General features: G+C 42.4%; 1 protein-coding gene and 1 long non-coding RNA gene across 2 annotated transcripts; one reads left to right on the forward strand and one right to left on the reverse strand.

The window, feature by feature from the left end:
• Positions 1-5,551: 5,551 nt before the first annotated feature.
• On the forward strand, positions 5,552-7,443 carry LOC110763738 (uncharacterized). Its single transcript, XM_088247053.1, has one exon. The coding sequence runs from the start codon at positions 6,491-6,493 to the stop codon at positions 7,166-7,168; it is 678 nt and encodes a 225-aa protein (XP_088103179.1). The 5' UTR covers positions 5,552-6,490; the 3' UTR covers positions 7,169-7,443.
• A 2,750-nt stretch (positions 7,444-10,193) lies between these two features.
• LOC148297277 (uncharacterized) lies at positions 10,194-12,983 on the reverse strand. The gene is made up of 3 exons (XR_015833007.1): positions 12,347-12,983; positions 11,643-11,709; positions 10,194-11,444 (listed from the first exon to the last, which is right to left on the reverse strand). It is a non-coding gene; the product is annotated as an uncharacterized LOC148297277 (long non-coding RNA).
• Positions 12,984-15,193: the final 2,210 nt, after the last annotated feature.

Genomic DNA, 15,193 nt, shown 5'->3' on the forward strand with positions numbered 1-15,193 from the left:
GGAGGTTTCTTTTCTGTTGTTGGAAGGACAATATTTGCATTTGATTATGTTTAGTTGGAAGTATTTTTATGGAACTATACTTATCTCCTATTTCTTTGGGTGAAGATCTAATACTTATCTAAAGTATTCGAGAAGTGTTATAAGGAAACTGAAAATCCTTGGTGCCCAAGCAGGTGGCAAAATATATAACCACCGTTCTATTCATCACTCAAAATCAAAAGAGAGTGTTGAATTTGAATTAGAGGAATATTAGCGATGAAGAAATCAATGCCAGTGCAAGTATGTTTCACTTTCATCAGGGTTCTGAAAGTCTTGTCTCCTCCTACTCCTCCTCCGCTTCCACTGCTCGCAAGAAGATTCATGGCTTCCAACTCCAAGGGGGACAATGATGTTGATGCTCAAAATGGTTGGGCCAAGATTGAGTCCAACTTAGTGATGAGGTGTGATGAATGATGGGTGAAGGTTTGGACCTTCAGCATGTATGTGAGGACTTGGCCAATTTATGAGTATACAAAAGACAAGATATATGTGGTTCACCCTTAATGAATGGGCTACGTCCACAGAGAAGATGTTCTCATTATGATATTGTTTACATTTGTACAAGGGGATTAGACCCAAAGATAACTGGAAGAAGGCCTAGGGCCTTAGGTACAAAGTTAGGAGTCTGGAGCCCAGGTGTCAAGTCCCCGGGTCTGGAGACCCAGGACTCGGAGGCCAGACTAATAGGAGAGTCCTGAAGAGGGAACCCAGCTCAGTTTCGGATCCCCCTTCTAAGAGGAGAGAAGTCTCCTTTTATAGGTGAAGGGGAGTCTCCACTTCTTGCAGTTTTCCGATGTGGGACTCCTCTTGCTTTGCTTTGCTTCTTGTTGCTTGGTCAGTTACGGTGTCAACAGTAGTCCCCCAAGTTCGCGAGTAAGAAGAACTTCTTGCTTGGGGATTTGTAATCTTAAGTGCACTGGCCGAGCAACACCGTAGTTTGTCTTCCAAGTCGTATAGTGCACTATCCCCAGTCCCCCAAGTCCCCGGGTAAGAAGAACTTTGGAGGGAGAGAAGTTGCAACAAAAACCAAAGTGGTTTGGAGGGAGAGAAGGTTTTTTTTTTTTTTTTTTTTTTTTTTTTTTTTGGTGAGCTAGGTTAGCCAAAAATTGGCAACTCCCCCAAATTTCCTTCTGCATATCACCTACCGTTCGGCAGGTGCAAATATTTTTTTTTTTTTTTTTTTTTTTTTTTTTTTTGGTGGCTAGGTCAGCCAAGTAGCTAGCCAATTGGGCACTTTCACTTCCCAAATTCCTTCTGCATGTTGCCTACCGTTCGGCAGGTGCAAATTTTTTTTTTTTTTTTTTTTTTTTTGGTGGCTAGGTCAGCCAAGTAGCTAGCCAATTGGGCACTTTCACTTCCCAAATTCCTTCTGCATGTTGCCTACCGTTCGGCAGGTGCAAATTTTTTTTTTTTTTTTTTTTTTTTTTTTTTTTTTTTTTTGGTGGCTAGGTCAGCCAAGTAGCTAGCCAATTGGGCACTTTCACTTCCCAAATTCCTTCTGCATGTTGCCTACCGTTCGGCAGGTGCAAATTTTTTTTTTTTTTTTTTTTTTTTTTTTGGTGGCTGGGTCAGCCATTTGCTTCGGTAAGGGAGCAAAGCTTGAGGGTTTAGCTTCCTTGCCGAACGGTAGGGAGCGTGGAGAGAAAAATAGAGTCCTACACGGGGTTGGCTTTTGAGGCTTCGGCATGGAATTGGAGCCATCATCAAGAGCTGGCCTTTTAATGTTTCGACAAGAGAGCTAGGCATTTTAGGAAGGGCCAGGTTATGTGGGTTTAGCCTGGGCATTTAGCAAGGGCTGGGCCGCAAGGGCTTCGGCAAGGAGTCTAGTTATTGTGCCTAGGCAAAGGGGATGCTAAAGGCACAAGGGTGCCGAAGGCAGAGTGGTTTGCCAAACGCACAAGCTCGCATGTCACAAGGCATTGTGCCTAGGCACGGGGGTGCCGAAGGTGAGCTTAGGCATGGGGGCGCCGAAGGTGAGCTTAGGCACGGGGGTGCCAAAGGTGGGCTTAGGCAAAGGGGTGCCGAAGGTGAAGCTAGGCACGAGGGTGCCGAAGGCAAATGAGATGCCAAAGGTGACACAAAGCTTGCATGTGGCAAGGCAATGTGCCTAGGCACGGGGGTGCCGAAGGTGAGCTTAGGCATGGGGGCGCCGAGGGTGAGCTTAGGCACAGGGGTGCCAAAGGTGGGCTTAGGCAAAGGGGTGCCGAAGGTGACCTTAGGCAAAGGGATGCCAAAGCTTGGATGTTGCAAAGCATGGAGGTGCCAAAGGTGGGCCTAGGCACGGGGGTGCCGAAGGCGAAACAAGCTTGCATGTGGCAAGGGGAAGAGCTAGGTACGAGGGTGCCGAAGGCACAAGACTTGCATGTCGCAATATAAAATGCCGAAGGGCACGGGGTGCCGAAGGTGCCAAGCTTGCATGTCGCAAGAGGAAGTGGCTAGGCACGAGGGTGCCGAAGGCATGAGACTTGCTTGTCGCAATATAAAATGCCGAAGGGCACGGGGTGCCGTAGGTGCCAAGCTTGCATGTCGCAAGAGGAAGTGGCTAGGCACGAGGGTGCCGAAGGCATGAGACTTGCTTGTCGCAATATAAAATGCCGAAGGGCACGGGGTGCCGTAGGTGCCAAGCTTGCATGTCGCAAGAGGAAGTGGCTAGGCACGAGGGTGCCGAAGGCATGAGACTTGTTTGTCGCAATATAAAATGCCGGAGGGCATGGGGTGCCGAAGGTGCCAAGCTTGCATGTCGCAAGAGGAAGTGGCTAGGCACGAGGGTGCCGAAGGCATAAGACTTGCTTGTCGCAATAATGCCGGAGGGCATGGGGTGCCGAAGGTGCCAAGCTTGCATGTCGCAAGAGGAAGTGGCTAGGCACGTGTCGTGCTGTTCAACAAGGGGCCATGTGGGCTTGGGTTGAGCCTAGAGTGCTAGGCTAAGCTAGGCAAGGTGTCGGTCGGCAAGGGGGAGATGCCGAAGGGAAAAGGGATGCTAAGGGCACAAGGGTGCCGAAGGCAGAGGGGTTTGCCAAATACGTAAGCTTGTATGTCGCAAGGAAATGTGCCTGGGCACGTGGGTGCCGAAGGTGGCACAAAGCTTGCGTGTCGCAAGGCAATGTGGCCTGGGCACGAGGGTGCCGAAGGTGGCACAAAGCTTGCGTGTCGCAAGGCAATGTGGCCTGGGCACGTGGGTGCCGGAGGTGGCACAAAGCTTGCGTGTCGCAAGGCAATGTGGCCTGGGCACGAGGGTACCGAAGATGGCACAAAGCTTGCGTGTCGCAAGGCAATGTGGCCTGGGCACGAGGGTACCGAAGATGGCACAAAGCTTGCGTGTCGCAAGGCAATGTGGCTAGGCACGTGGGTGCCGAAGAGAAGGAATGCATATGTGCAAATTTTATTATTATTTTAAGAAATTTGGGTACCTTGTGGATATTTGAGCTTGTGGCATGTCCTTGGAGCTGGGCCTTCAAAGCTTCGGCAAGGGCTTGTCCTTCGGCAGGAAGAATGAGGGGCTTGATCCCGCGAGTTTCCAAGTTCTTGGTAGGTGGGCCTCATGAGCTGGGCTTTGGCAAAGGCCTGGGGTTTGTGCTCTGTGGAGCGTGGCTTCAGCGGGGGCTGGGGGCTTCCAGATTTGGCAAGGGTGTCTTGGGGAGCACTTTACGAGCTGGGTCCATGGGGGTCCGAGTGTTCGTTTAGTAGAAAGGCCAAGGTGGCGCGGAGGTGTGTTTGAAACTTCAGCAATGGAGTTCTATGCGATGTTGGGCTTGAGCAATGGCCTTGGGGCCGGGTTCCAAAGCTGGGCTTCGGCAAGCCTCCTTGACCCAGGTGGTGGCTAGGGTTTTGAGGGTAGATTCGGATTTTTAGAGGCTGGATCCTTCCGTTTTTGAAACGTAGCTGGGGCCTTTTGTAGCTGGGCCCTTGTGCTTTTATAGCTAGGGTTTTTATACCTTCGGTAAGGGAGTCCAAAGATTGGAGATAAGGGCCAGGGTTTGGGGAGAGGAGGTGCAAGTCCCCTATTAGCTTAAGACATGTCGTCACCTTTTAGCTTGAGGGGCTGGGTCAGCCAAAAATTGGTAAGTCACTCCTTCACCTTCTGCATGCTCCCTGCCGTTCGGCAGGGAAGCTAGGCTCCAAAATATATTCGGAGCTGGGTCCGTAGTTCAGCTCGGAGGAGGTGCCGATCGGCAAGAGATATTCGAAGGTATTTTGGTGAGGGGCTGATCTGTCTTCGGCGAGGAGTGGGTCTAAGTGCCTAGTTTTCGCATCGAGTTGGAGCTGGGTCCGTGGTGTCGTTCATCATTTGTTCGTGGAGGGGGGTTCATCCAATCTAGGACCGTCTAGGGTCTGGGTCCTTGACTGACGGCAAGGAAGTGATTGGAGCCTTTCGATCCTTCTGAAGTGTGGGCAAAGTTTTTAGCTGGTCCTTCAAGGCGTTCGCGATTTCTCTTGGCTTCAATTGGTGCCGTGAGGTTTCAAATGCTTTTGCCAGAGCTGGGGTGTCTTTGGCAAGAGCTTTTGAAAGATAGATAGATGGCTGCAAGGGTTTTTGCAAGGAGAAGACTCAAGTTCGTTCGGCAAGCTCCGACTGATAGACCTTCGGAGCTAAGGCTGGGGTCTCTTGTACTGTTGTAAGGAACCTGGGTCAGCCAAGCAAGGGTGTCGTGACCATGGCAAGGGTATGGTGGGGTGCCGAAGGCAGCGCACGCCGAATGATGAAGCTTGTGGGACAAGCTCAAGTCCCCATATTTTTACTCTTCAAAGAAGTGTCGGTCGGTACTTTGAACTGAGATGTTGGGTTGGCCCTGCAAGCCATGCAAAGTATAGCCACACTGATTGGCTTTTTCTTAAAATATCATCTTCTGCAATTTGTTGACCTGGCATTCAAGGTGGCTCCAGTAAGGCATTGCCTAACGGCAGCCTAGGTGATGTTGATTGTATGGGTGCCGAAGAGCACTGGAGAAGGGGAGAACGACAGAAGCCTTTTGTGTCAATTCCCACAGACGGCGCCAAACTGTTGATGCTCAAAATGGTTGGGCCAAGATTGAGTCCAACTTAGTGATGAGGTGTGATGAATGATGGGTGAAGGTTTGGACCTTCAGCATGTATGTGAGGACTTGGCCAATTTATGAGTATACAAAAGACAAGATATATGTGGTTCACCCTTAATGAATGGGCTACGTCCACAGAGAAGATGTTCTCATTATGATATTGTTTACATTTGTACAAGGGGATTAGACCCAAAGATAACTGGAAGAAGGCCTAGGGCCTTAGGTACAAAGTTAGGAGTCTGGAGCCCAGGTGTCAAGTCCCCGGGTCTGGAGACCCAGGACTCGGAGGCCAGACTAATAGGAGAGTCCTGAAGAGGGAACCCAGCTCAGTTTCGGATCCCCCTTCTAAGAGGAGAGAAGTCTCCTTTTATAGGTGAAGGGGAGTCTCCACTTCTTGCAGTTTTCCGATGTGGGACTCCTCTTGCTTTGCTTTGCTTCTTGTTGCTTGGTCAGTTACGGTGTCAACAAATGACATGGCCAAGAACATCTTTACCATCTCCCCTATTTCCTATGGTGATCCCTGCCATGATCTGTATTTCCACGTGAAATCACCAGACAACGTCATAAGAATGTGTCTCCCACCACCAGAGCCCACTGATGAACAGGTGGAGCAGCACAACAAGGCCACCATAAACTACCTGAAGCAACTGCTGCCGGTGGCCTGGTCCCACAATTCCCTAACCACCCTCAAGCTCATCTTCAATCTCAACTCCCTCGATGGTCCTGGAGAAAAACATTTTCCGGCAGCCTTCTACGCGGCCGCATCCTGGCTCCACCACAACCACCCCAAGACGCTATTATGCAACATCCCCTCCTTTGCCAGCTCCGGCTCCTTCTACCTCTCGATAGTTCGTTTGTGGGACCTTGTCGAGATTCTCTACGGCCTTCTTCTAGAACAAGGCCAAGAATCTGCGGCGCAGACGCTCTACCGTGACACGCACTATAAGTTGTTGCACGACCGGGTTATGGAGTTCTTGGCGGAGCAGTTAAAGTCTGATATTGACAAATTGAAGCAGCACAGACTGAAGATGGAATTGGAATCTGAAGATAATGATAAACTGCTTCTCGTTAGCCAGGCTGCAAAATGTTGCACTCCCAGCAGCCCTGAACAAGTCCAGGCCACCCGCGCTGTTTTGTTGTCTGAAAGCCTTGGGAGGATTCTTTTCCCGCAAGAATCAGATCAATCAGAAGAATGGGAACGGCTTAGGAAGGAGTTTTTGGAGCCCTTGACCGAGTATAGTCGTCAACGCACGCAAGCTTATCCCATTTGAGAGCCCTGTGTGGTCAAGAAGTATTTGGAGGAGGTGAAAGCAGGCAGCAGCATCATAAAGTCGGATGCATTGCTTCCAAATGATATCATAAGATATGTAAAAGATAAGGATGTTGGGGAAGCAGCTGAGATTCAGTGGAAGGCAATGATGGAGAACATGTACCAGGGGGAGAACAAATTTAAGGACTGCTTGGCAGTGTGTAACATCACCTACGAAATGACTGCATCATCAATCACAGAATTGGCGGCAAGTTTGGGAATTTTGGTGTCTGAATTGAGTGAAGAGCCGGCATGGAAAGGAAAGGTGATCACTCTGGGTCCATTGCCTGATAAGCTGCCGCTGCTGCATTCGATACAAGGCAGTGATCTCAAGTCCAGGTACGACTTTGTGATCAGCACATGCAGCAACAGGTACAACGAGGGTGTTGATTTTGATCAGGTGTGTGATTTGATTCTGGAAGTGGCTGTGAATAATAACTTGAAGGCGGAGCAGATGATCAAGAAGGTGTTTGTGGTCACCGACTCCGTAAGATTTGGTGGCAGCACATCCTGGAAGACTCTGTATGAGGCAAAACGCAGCAATTTTAAGGAGCAGGGTTACGGGGATGATGCGATGCCACACATTTTGTTTTGGAATATTTGGGACTTTGGGGGGTTTATGCCTCGTGTAGAAGAACCTCATCCAGGAGTGACCCTCTTGAGGGGAAACTCGAAGACATTGATCAAGTCCTTCTTGGATAATGGTGGGGAAATTGACCGGCATCAGCTCCTGGAAGCAGCCATTGCCGACAAAGAGTATCAAACTCTCTCTGTGGTCGACTGAACGTAAACTGAGATTGATTGAGATCAAGATCAAGATCATCCATTTTGGAGGAATAGGACTTGATGATGTGATAGTTAGTTTTAGTAATCTTTTGATGTTATTTGCTTTTATATTTTTGTCTGTGTCTTAGCCTAGCCTATGCTTAGCTACTAGAATTTGGATTCTGTTTAACAAAATGGTTATCTGGCAACAGAGGCACTGTTTTTTTCATTTTCACTCTTTGGAGGTTGATGCTGTGAACGATCTGAGTTGATTTGATCCCAATAGACACAAGGTTCAGGCCGGTAAGCGCACACTATGCTACCAATGTCATTCCTTAAACTTTGTGTACTTATTTGTCAATGATGATTCTTGTGCTTGCTTTCTGGTTTCAACTTGAATTTGTTGTCTTGTTTTCCCAATCTTCCAGGAAAATCTAGCTTATATTTTTCTCTCCATGCTTCTCAGGAAAGATAGCTGTTTTCGGCGGGTATAGTGAGTACACGGCGGGTATAGTGAGTACACTGATGCTCCATAGATGGGGTATGCAATCACAAGTGTCTCCATCATCCTTATGATGTGTATTTAATCATTCTTTTTTCTCTTATGTGTAGTTTTCAGTATAAATTGTAGCTATGAATTTGTCAGCTGATGGCATGATATTTTTCAGGATGGACTCTTTCTTGTTACAAACTCTCTTGATCATGTAAGCGGATATCCCTTGGATGTGCCGACCCCAAATGTAAATGAAAACAAGCACCTTGTACGGAAAGTTTTGAGTTGTGAAGTAAATGATGAAGACGCTCATGAGTCATGAGCAGGTCATGACTTATGACTCATGATATCTCTTGCAAAAAGGTGAACATCTCCTTCAATCTTTCTTGTATCGTGTTGGAGGGGTTGACAACTGATTAATCTATACTTCCATCTCAGTATGAAATAATAACAACTTATTTTGTTGAGAAGTTAACAAGGATGTTTTGCAAATTAGTAATGTCATTTGAACACATTTAATTGACCATATTAGCTAACCACCTTATGTGGGCAATGCCACATCAATTCATGAAATTAGCTGACATGAATTATTAATTTTATTTATAATTTTAAAATTGATTCTTTGGTCTCCCAAGAAAAGGTTTTCCCTCATATTGCTCTGCTCGTTCATGTCCACCACCACAAGAAGTCGTCGTCGCCAGATGCTTACTGGGTTGTCCCTAGCAAATGTGGAAGTAACAACCCAGTAAGCGTAACAAATGGATATAAAGCAGAGTGTCTAACTTGTACTGTATCCAAGACAGGCACTTCTAATTGTAAACCTTAAATTACAAACACAAATTTAAATTATAGAAAATTCGGTATAAGTCCAAAATCGAAAACAGAAGTTGGATGCAATCCTCATATTTGTTGTTGTTGATATAAGTCCTTTGACTTTTGTGCCACGTATAATTACATCTCCTTTTTTGATTCTTTTTGATATTTACATTTTATTTTTATTTTTAAATTACTTGGTTATTCCCATCAAGTCGTCGTCGCCAGATGCTTACTGGGTTGTCCCTAGCAAAAAATGAAAGCACCTCATTAGCTGTCTTCCCTTATAGCTTTCTCTCACATCAATTTTTAACAATAAGTGATTTTCTCATAATTTACCAAACATGCTGAGCTTCCCAAATTTTTTAAAAAATCACTTATCACCCCAAATAAGCAATGTGAAATGGGCGCTCATTTCCTATTGGAGGCTATAAGTGATTTTTTTTAAATTTTTTTAAATCCCAGCATGTTTGGTAAAAAGTTTGAAAATCACTTTTATGGAATGATTACTGCCACCCAAAGCAATTTGGAGAAGGCGGTGTTGAGCAGCTTTCATTTTTTGATTATGCGGAAATAAGTACCAACAACACTTTTAACATAAAATTTACCAAATGTCAAACTGCTTTATCTCATAGTTGATTTATCTCATAGCAAATCTGACAGCGATTATTTTCACAGCACAACAATGTTAAACTAGCCCTCAGGAGGTGCTGGATGTTTAATGAATTTTTCAAACTACCCAAAATAACCTTCATTAACTTTACAATTTACATTTGTTATCCATCTGTTTTCACGTTTTCCACCGCGTTCTCTTGTTCTTCTATTCTCCTCAATTCAGACCCTTCATCTCCCTCTCCTCCTCTTCCACTGTTACTTTAATTTTTCTTTTTGGATCAATTGAGCCATTCTCTAGAAGCTACATCACTCTTGTAAGTTTAATATTGGGTTATTTCTCCTCAATTTTCATTTTCCCCCTTTGTCTTTAATTTATAGGATTTTAATATCTTTTTAATGTTTCTTTAATTTCTAGGCTTTTATTCAGTTTAATATTCTTTAAGGTCAAAGCAAATCGTCTCTTTCTCTAATAGGTACATACTAGCAAAGGCGCCCGCGCGATGCTGCGGGTTTTGAAATTGCATCAAATGTGTATAAAGTCGTAAAAATATGTAGGAAATATGGCTTTGTTTATATGTATATTGAGATCTAAATAGTAGCATCATGCTTAGTTTAGTACGTTTAAGTTACAAAAAAATAAATTAAGTAAGATAGATAAATTAATAAGATGATATATGTGCTGCTTATTATTTTAAAATACTGGCCCTATTTATATATAAATTGAGATCTAAACAGTGCCATCATGCTTAGTTTAGCAAGTTTAAGTTGTAAAAGTATTATGCATATTTTAATATATCAAGCAGCTATTAAAACATCAAAATATGAGCAGCCTCGAGCTGCATATTGTTTAAAAAAACTTGTACAGGCGTCTATCTATATTTTAATGGGTGATGGACATGGATTTTTCTTTTTTGATGTTTCTTGCAAGGGCATCTAGCAGTTGCTGCATTTGTTGCATAGCTGGCTGATGTTCCCTCTTCTCTATTCAAGAGGTTTTAACTCTGTTGGTATAAAATTGAAAAATGGCAAGCGTTAATTATTATGATAGAATTAAGTTAAAAAAGTAAACCAGAGAAATAACAATTTACATACATCAAGCATTCTATTAATCCGATGGATAAAAGTATAAGGTCAATTTTATTGAATCAATTGAAATAAACTGAAAACAATTGTGACAATTTTAATAGAATCAAATCAAGGGGTGTTGACTCAGTTGGTATAAACTTGGTAAACAGTAGGTGTTAGTGTCGACAAATGAGAAAATTTGAGCAAAGAGAATGGCTATTGTTATAGAATTAAGGCCAACAACAAAAACTGCAAAAACCACAATTTAAATGATCTAAAAATGCCTGATAACCTATAAACAGAAATAAGATGATCTAGTGACCTAATGAGCAAATTTGTTACAGAAGTAAGATAATCTAGTGGAGAAGTAAGCTCTAAACGCAGCAATGATGTATAAACAGCTATATGTTATAGAAGTAGAATAAAGGTAGAGATAAGACGCTATAGGTTATAGTTTTGTTAATTACAATTAAAACATTTAATAACAATGTTTCAAATTTGAAAAATGTAATTGAAAGTCAGTTCATATGGGAGCTCCAAAAAAATACGGAAAATAAAATAAAAATTTAATAATTAATAAAAAAGAGTAAATAAATTTATATATTTATTGAAGTTATCAAATATCCATACCCCAACTTCTAAAAACAGGGAAGTTTCTTAGTATGAACAAAAATTTCAAGTGACTAAAATATTAGAATCAGGGAGAATTGAAATATATGTACATCACTTGTGTAAACCACAAAAATTAATGCAAGGCAAATGCTTTAAAATCAAACACATTGGCTCAAAGGAATGAAACCAAATTGCATTCTAAAAGACGTTTGAGAAAAATCATATTTTAAAAGAAGAGTTGATAAATTTTCTTTAAAATTGAATCATAATTGAAGACAATGAGAAAGGAAACTTTGCCCAAATTCAATGCAATCAACTACCACTTAATATAGAGAAATTGAGTGGGGAAATAAGCTGTGAACAATGAAATATTATGTATGTAATGTGTACATTAATGAGATGAATGAATTGAAAAGGAAAGAGCATAAACTCTGGTGTGGAAGTAGGAGAGGCAATTTTGGAACTGCCCTGGGCTTTTTTCTTCTTCAAATCGATAATTAGTAAATTGTTAGAATCTGACACATTTTCTTCTCTGGTTTTATATGTTTATCATCGACAAGACAAACACTTTCATAAGAGATTTCTATACCATTTGAAATGGCAAAACTATGAGCTTCTTGCATCATCTGATTTCATTTGCTATCTCCTTTTACGCATTATGCACAGAAATTTAAAACCCCAAGCAACAGATTGATAACTGGAAAGGAGAAAAAACATGCATTTATAAAATTTTAAATTATCAATCACACCTAAACTGTAATTAAGCAAAGCAAATGCACCGTGATATTGACAGAACCACAGAAATGAGAATTTTCAATTGTCATAATATTTGGCAATCAATAAGCTACAGCCACCATATGCATGCAGACTTTTGAAAAATGGATGAAACACTAACCTGTAGTCAAAGAAGCTATCAAGCACTTTGAAAAACAGCCACACAAAAGCAGGATCACAACAGCTATCTAAAATACAAAGACAGAAAAACAAAATTAGGCTAATAAATATAATTTTGGTTTTGCTTGTGAGATAAGACAGTCTCAATTAATGAATCTGTTTCAATACTGATTTTTGTATTGAAGAATATCAAGAACCAAAAGAAACTATACTTTTTGTTACATTTCCTTTTCTTACACAAACAAATGAAAACATGAAAATATGACCATACGAATTGAAGACTGGTTTCTTTTCAAATTCCTTGCGAGGAGAATCACATGTTAATTGGTTGAAAAGTAACCAACACCATAAAGAGAAAACTAAATAAACACATCACAACTCATTTCAAAATCCATATGCATGCAAGACAGTGTAGACTACCAAATGTTTTGTTAAAAACAAATTCGATAAAACCAAACATCGACCAAACCCTATATAATTAGTTAAGCCAACGTGGTCAATTTGTTTCTGGAAATTAGTTCAATGGCCCATAATTGTGACTTGCAACTGTAGGGGCCTTTTTCTTCCGGCAGCAAGTGGGCTCGGCTGATGAAATTGTCCCCTTTGTCTGAGTTCGAAAATTAAGCCCCAAAATGCTTTGAAAGGGCAGCAAAGCCTTAGGAAGTATTTTGGTTATCTTCTCCAACAAAAACAACAGCAACTTACAGATAATTTTGTTGCGTCGATTCAGCTGCACCAAAATGGTTTCAACTGCATCCTCAACTTGTGATACTCGCAAGTGCACGAGCCGTTTGGTAGTATAGCATATGTAAGTGCGAGGTCGATCCCACGAGGATTGGTGATTGAATGATCCAATTTGTTTCCCCTACACAAAATAGAAATGAAAAAAGAAAATAAATAAAACAAAAAAAAGGAAATAACTCAAGCAAATAAGTTCCCAAGTTCAATTAGATTAACGGATTGATTCTAGCTAAAGTATGATTAAGCCATGGTGTTTGGTCATAACCTTGTGTTCCTAATTCCCTAATTTGATCATTTGTTGTCTAACCTAAAATTAAGCATTATGAACCCATTAAGCATAGAAGGACAATTTAAACAACCAAGTATGTATCTAATCCCTGTTGTCGAATGTCCATACATACTCTTCCTATTCATAGTTCAATTCGAATTAAAGCATGGTGTCTACTCTTAATTCAAACCAAGATAGCTAACATGCAAGCCTAAATGGTGATCAATCATTCAAACTAGCATATTAACTTATAAGCATAATGAATAAGAACAAAAACCATAATTGAAACTTGGAAACTAATTAAACTTGAATACTTAAGAAAGAATGTACATTACAATAAAAGTAAAGTGGAACTAAGAAAACTTGAAAGAAAATTTAGTAAACTCATTTTGTTACAACAATTGACAACTTGAAAGGAAACTAAGAGAATTTGAGGGAGAGAAGGAAAGGGAGCTCTAGAGAAGTGTTTGAGAGCTCCCCCCCTTGGGGTGTGTTTTGAAGCTTGAAGGCTTCTCTATTTATAGGGCTAAGAGGGAGGAACATCATGATGAACTCCCACACCATCCTTCATCATTTGCTGCACCTCAAGCTTTCATCACATGGGTTCAAAGGTGGTCAGATGTGGCTGCCCTTTGCTGCCAACCCATGTGATTGCCTTTTGCTGCCAACCCATGTGGTTGCCTTTTGGTTGCTGAAAAACGAGTTTTCTGAACCAGACTTGGTGTAGGAAGGCCACAGGTTTCAAAACGTATCCAATGGGGTTGAAATTTGGATATGTTATACTAGACACCCATTGGAACAACTTCTATGAAGAAAGTATTCCCATCGGAGCAGTAGAAGTATGCGTTTTGGGCCTTGCAATTTGGCTGCCGAACAGAGACTGGAATTGACTTCATTTCATTTATGCTTTACATGCATGCACATGCTTTCTCTATAATAACTCCAGCATGTACCAACTTGATCCTTTAGACTTTCATAGCTGGAATGCCTCCCCACTTCACTCATTATGTTGGATCCAAAGTCAGTTGCAGCATGGGTGAGGCACATGGCTTAAAGGAGGAGACAAGGCTCAAAGCTGGCAGCTGCAAATCCTGCTGAGCAAGGTTGAGTGTTGGGCGGGCTGAGCACTCCACAAATGTCCAATTGGGCTGAAATTTGGATATGTTGTACTAGACACCCATTGGAACAAGTTTCATGAAGATCTTCACCTCATCCAAGCCCCATAGCATGCTGATCCAAGGCCAAGAAGCTGACCCACGAAATTGGGCTGGAAAGGAGTTGTAGCCAAAATGTGTTTGTCTTTAAGCCCTTCTTCCATTCACCCAAATCAAGCCTTAACATGCATGGATTGCATCATTTCCTATCCAAAGTCATCATTGTTACCTAAATGTCAATTAACTGAAAGATAAACACAAAAAGGATTAAAAGCACAAGTTTAACTCAAAACCATAACCAAATCATAAGCTAGAAGGGTACAAAATGATATACAATTATGAACCGATCAAATTTCTTCACATTTACAGATAAACTTTTGGGCTTGGCATGAGAGGCATGTGGCATGAGAGCAGAATTATCATGGGTTTAGCACTTTAGGAGAGAGAACGTGGGTTCCTATGAAGGTCAGAGGTTCTAATGGAAGAGATGAGAGGTTCTAAGGAGGATTGGTGGAGAGTTTTGGGTGATTTTCGTAGCTTCCGGTAGCTTGACGGTGACTCTGTCAAAGCTTATGTCAATCTGCCAAAACAGGGGAAATAAGGGAAAAATGGGCAAGGATAGCACGAAAATTGCTGGGTTTTGCATGCAAGAGAGGAAGCTTGCTCTCTGAAGGTTGTGGGTTGTGTTGTGTTGGGTAGAAGATGCTCTATTTATAGTTGCTGGGGTTTGTTCTTCTCCAAGAAACCCTAATGGTTTCTTCCCAATCTAGCTAAGCTTTCCTCTTCCTTTCTTCTCCTCTTTCTTGACTTACTTCATGGTGGCAAAGTCAGCTCTGCCCAATCCCACAAAATCAGAGATTTTGGGTGCTCCAAGTTTCTTCCAGCGGCTGCCTCAGAGGGGAACTTCCCTTTTTCACCCATCTTTTTTCTCCTCTTTCTTCCTCTTTCCATGGCCAAATCTGCTGAAGGAAAGAAAGTGGGTGCGCCTGCTGGTTTAAGGAATGGCATCCTTCCTTGCGTGCTAATATCCCTTGGTTCCTTGAAGGATTTTTGCTTGGAACTTGCTCCCAAGCCTCCCAGCAGCCAATCACGTGTGGACTTTCCAAGCTCCTTCGTGATTTTCTCTCCCAGCTGAGTGCCAAGACTTGTGCTCCCTTTTTATTCTAATTACATAGGCTTTTTAAGTCCACCACATGATTCATCTAATGGATGGGGTAATCTGATCAAGTGTTGGGCCTTTTAGTTGGCTTATTCTAATTGGGGCAATGAGCTATTTTGGTTGGGCTATTTTAGTTGGAGTAATGGGGCTATTTTCTCTCTTGTGCTTACCCACGTTTGGGCCTAAAAAATGGGCTTGAGTCCCGAGGCCCCCAAGCGACCCGAGACTTC

The sequence above is a fragment of the Prunus avium genome, chromosome 1 (assembly GCF_965620075.1).
Source record: "Prunus avium chromosome 1, drPruAviu1.hap1.1, whole genome shotgun sequence".
NCBI lineage: Eukaryota > Viridiplantae > Streptophyta > Magnoliopsida > Rosales > Rosaceae > Prunus > Prunus avium.

What these genes read in the sequence shown, in the direction of transcription:
- LOC110763738 (XM_088247053.1), top strand. Translation starts at nt 6,491, where the DNA reads ATGATGGAGAACATGTACCAGGGGGAGAACAAATTTAAGGACTGCTTG.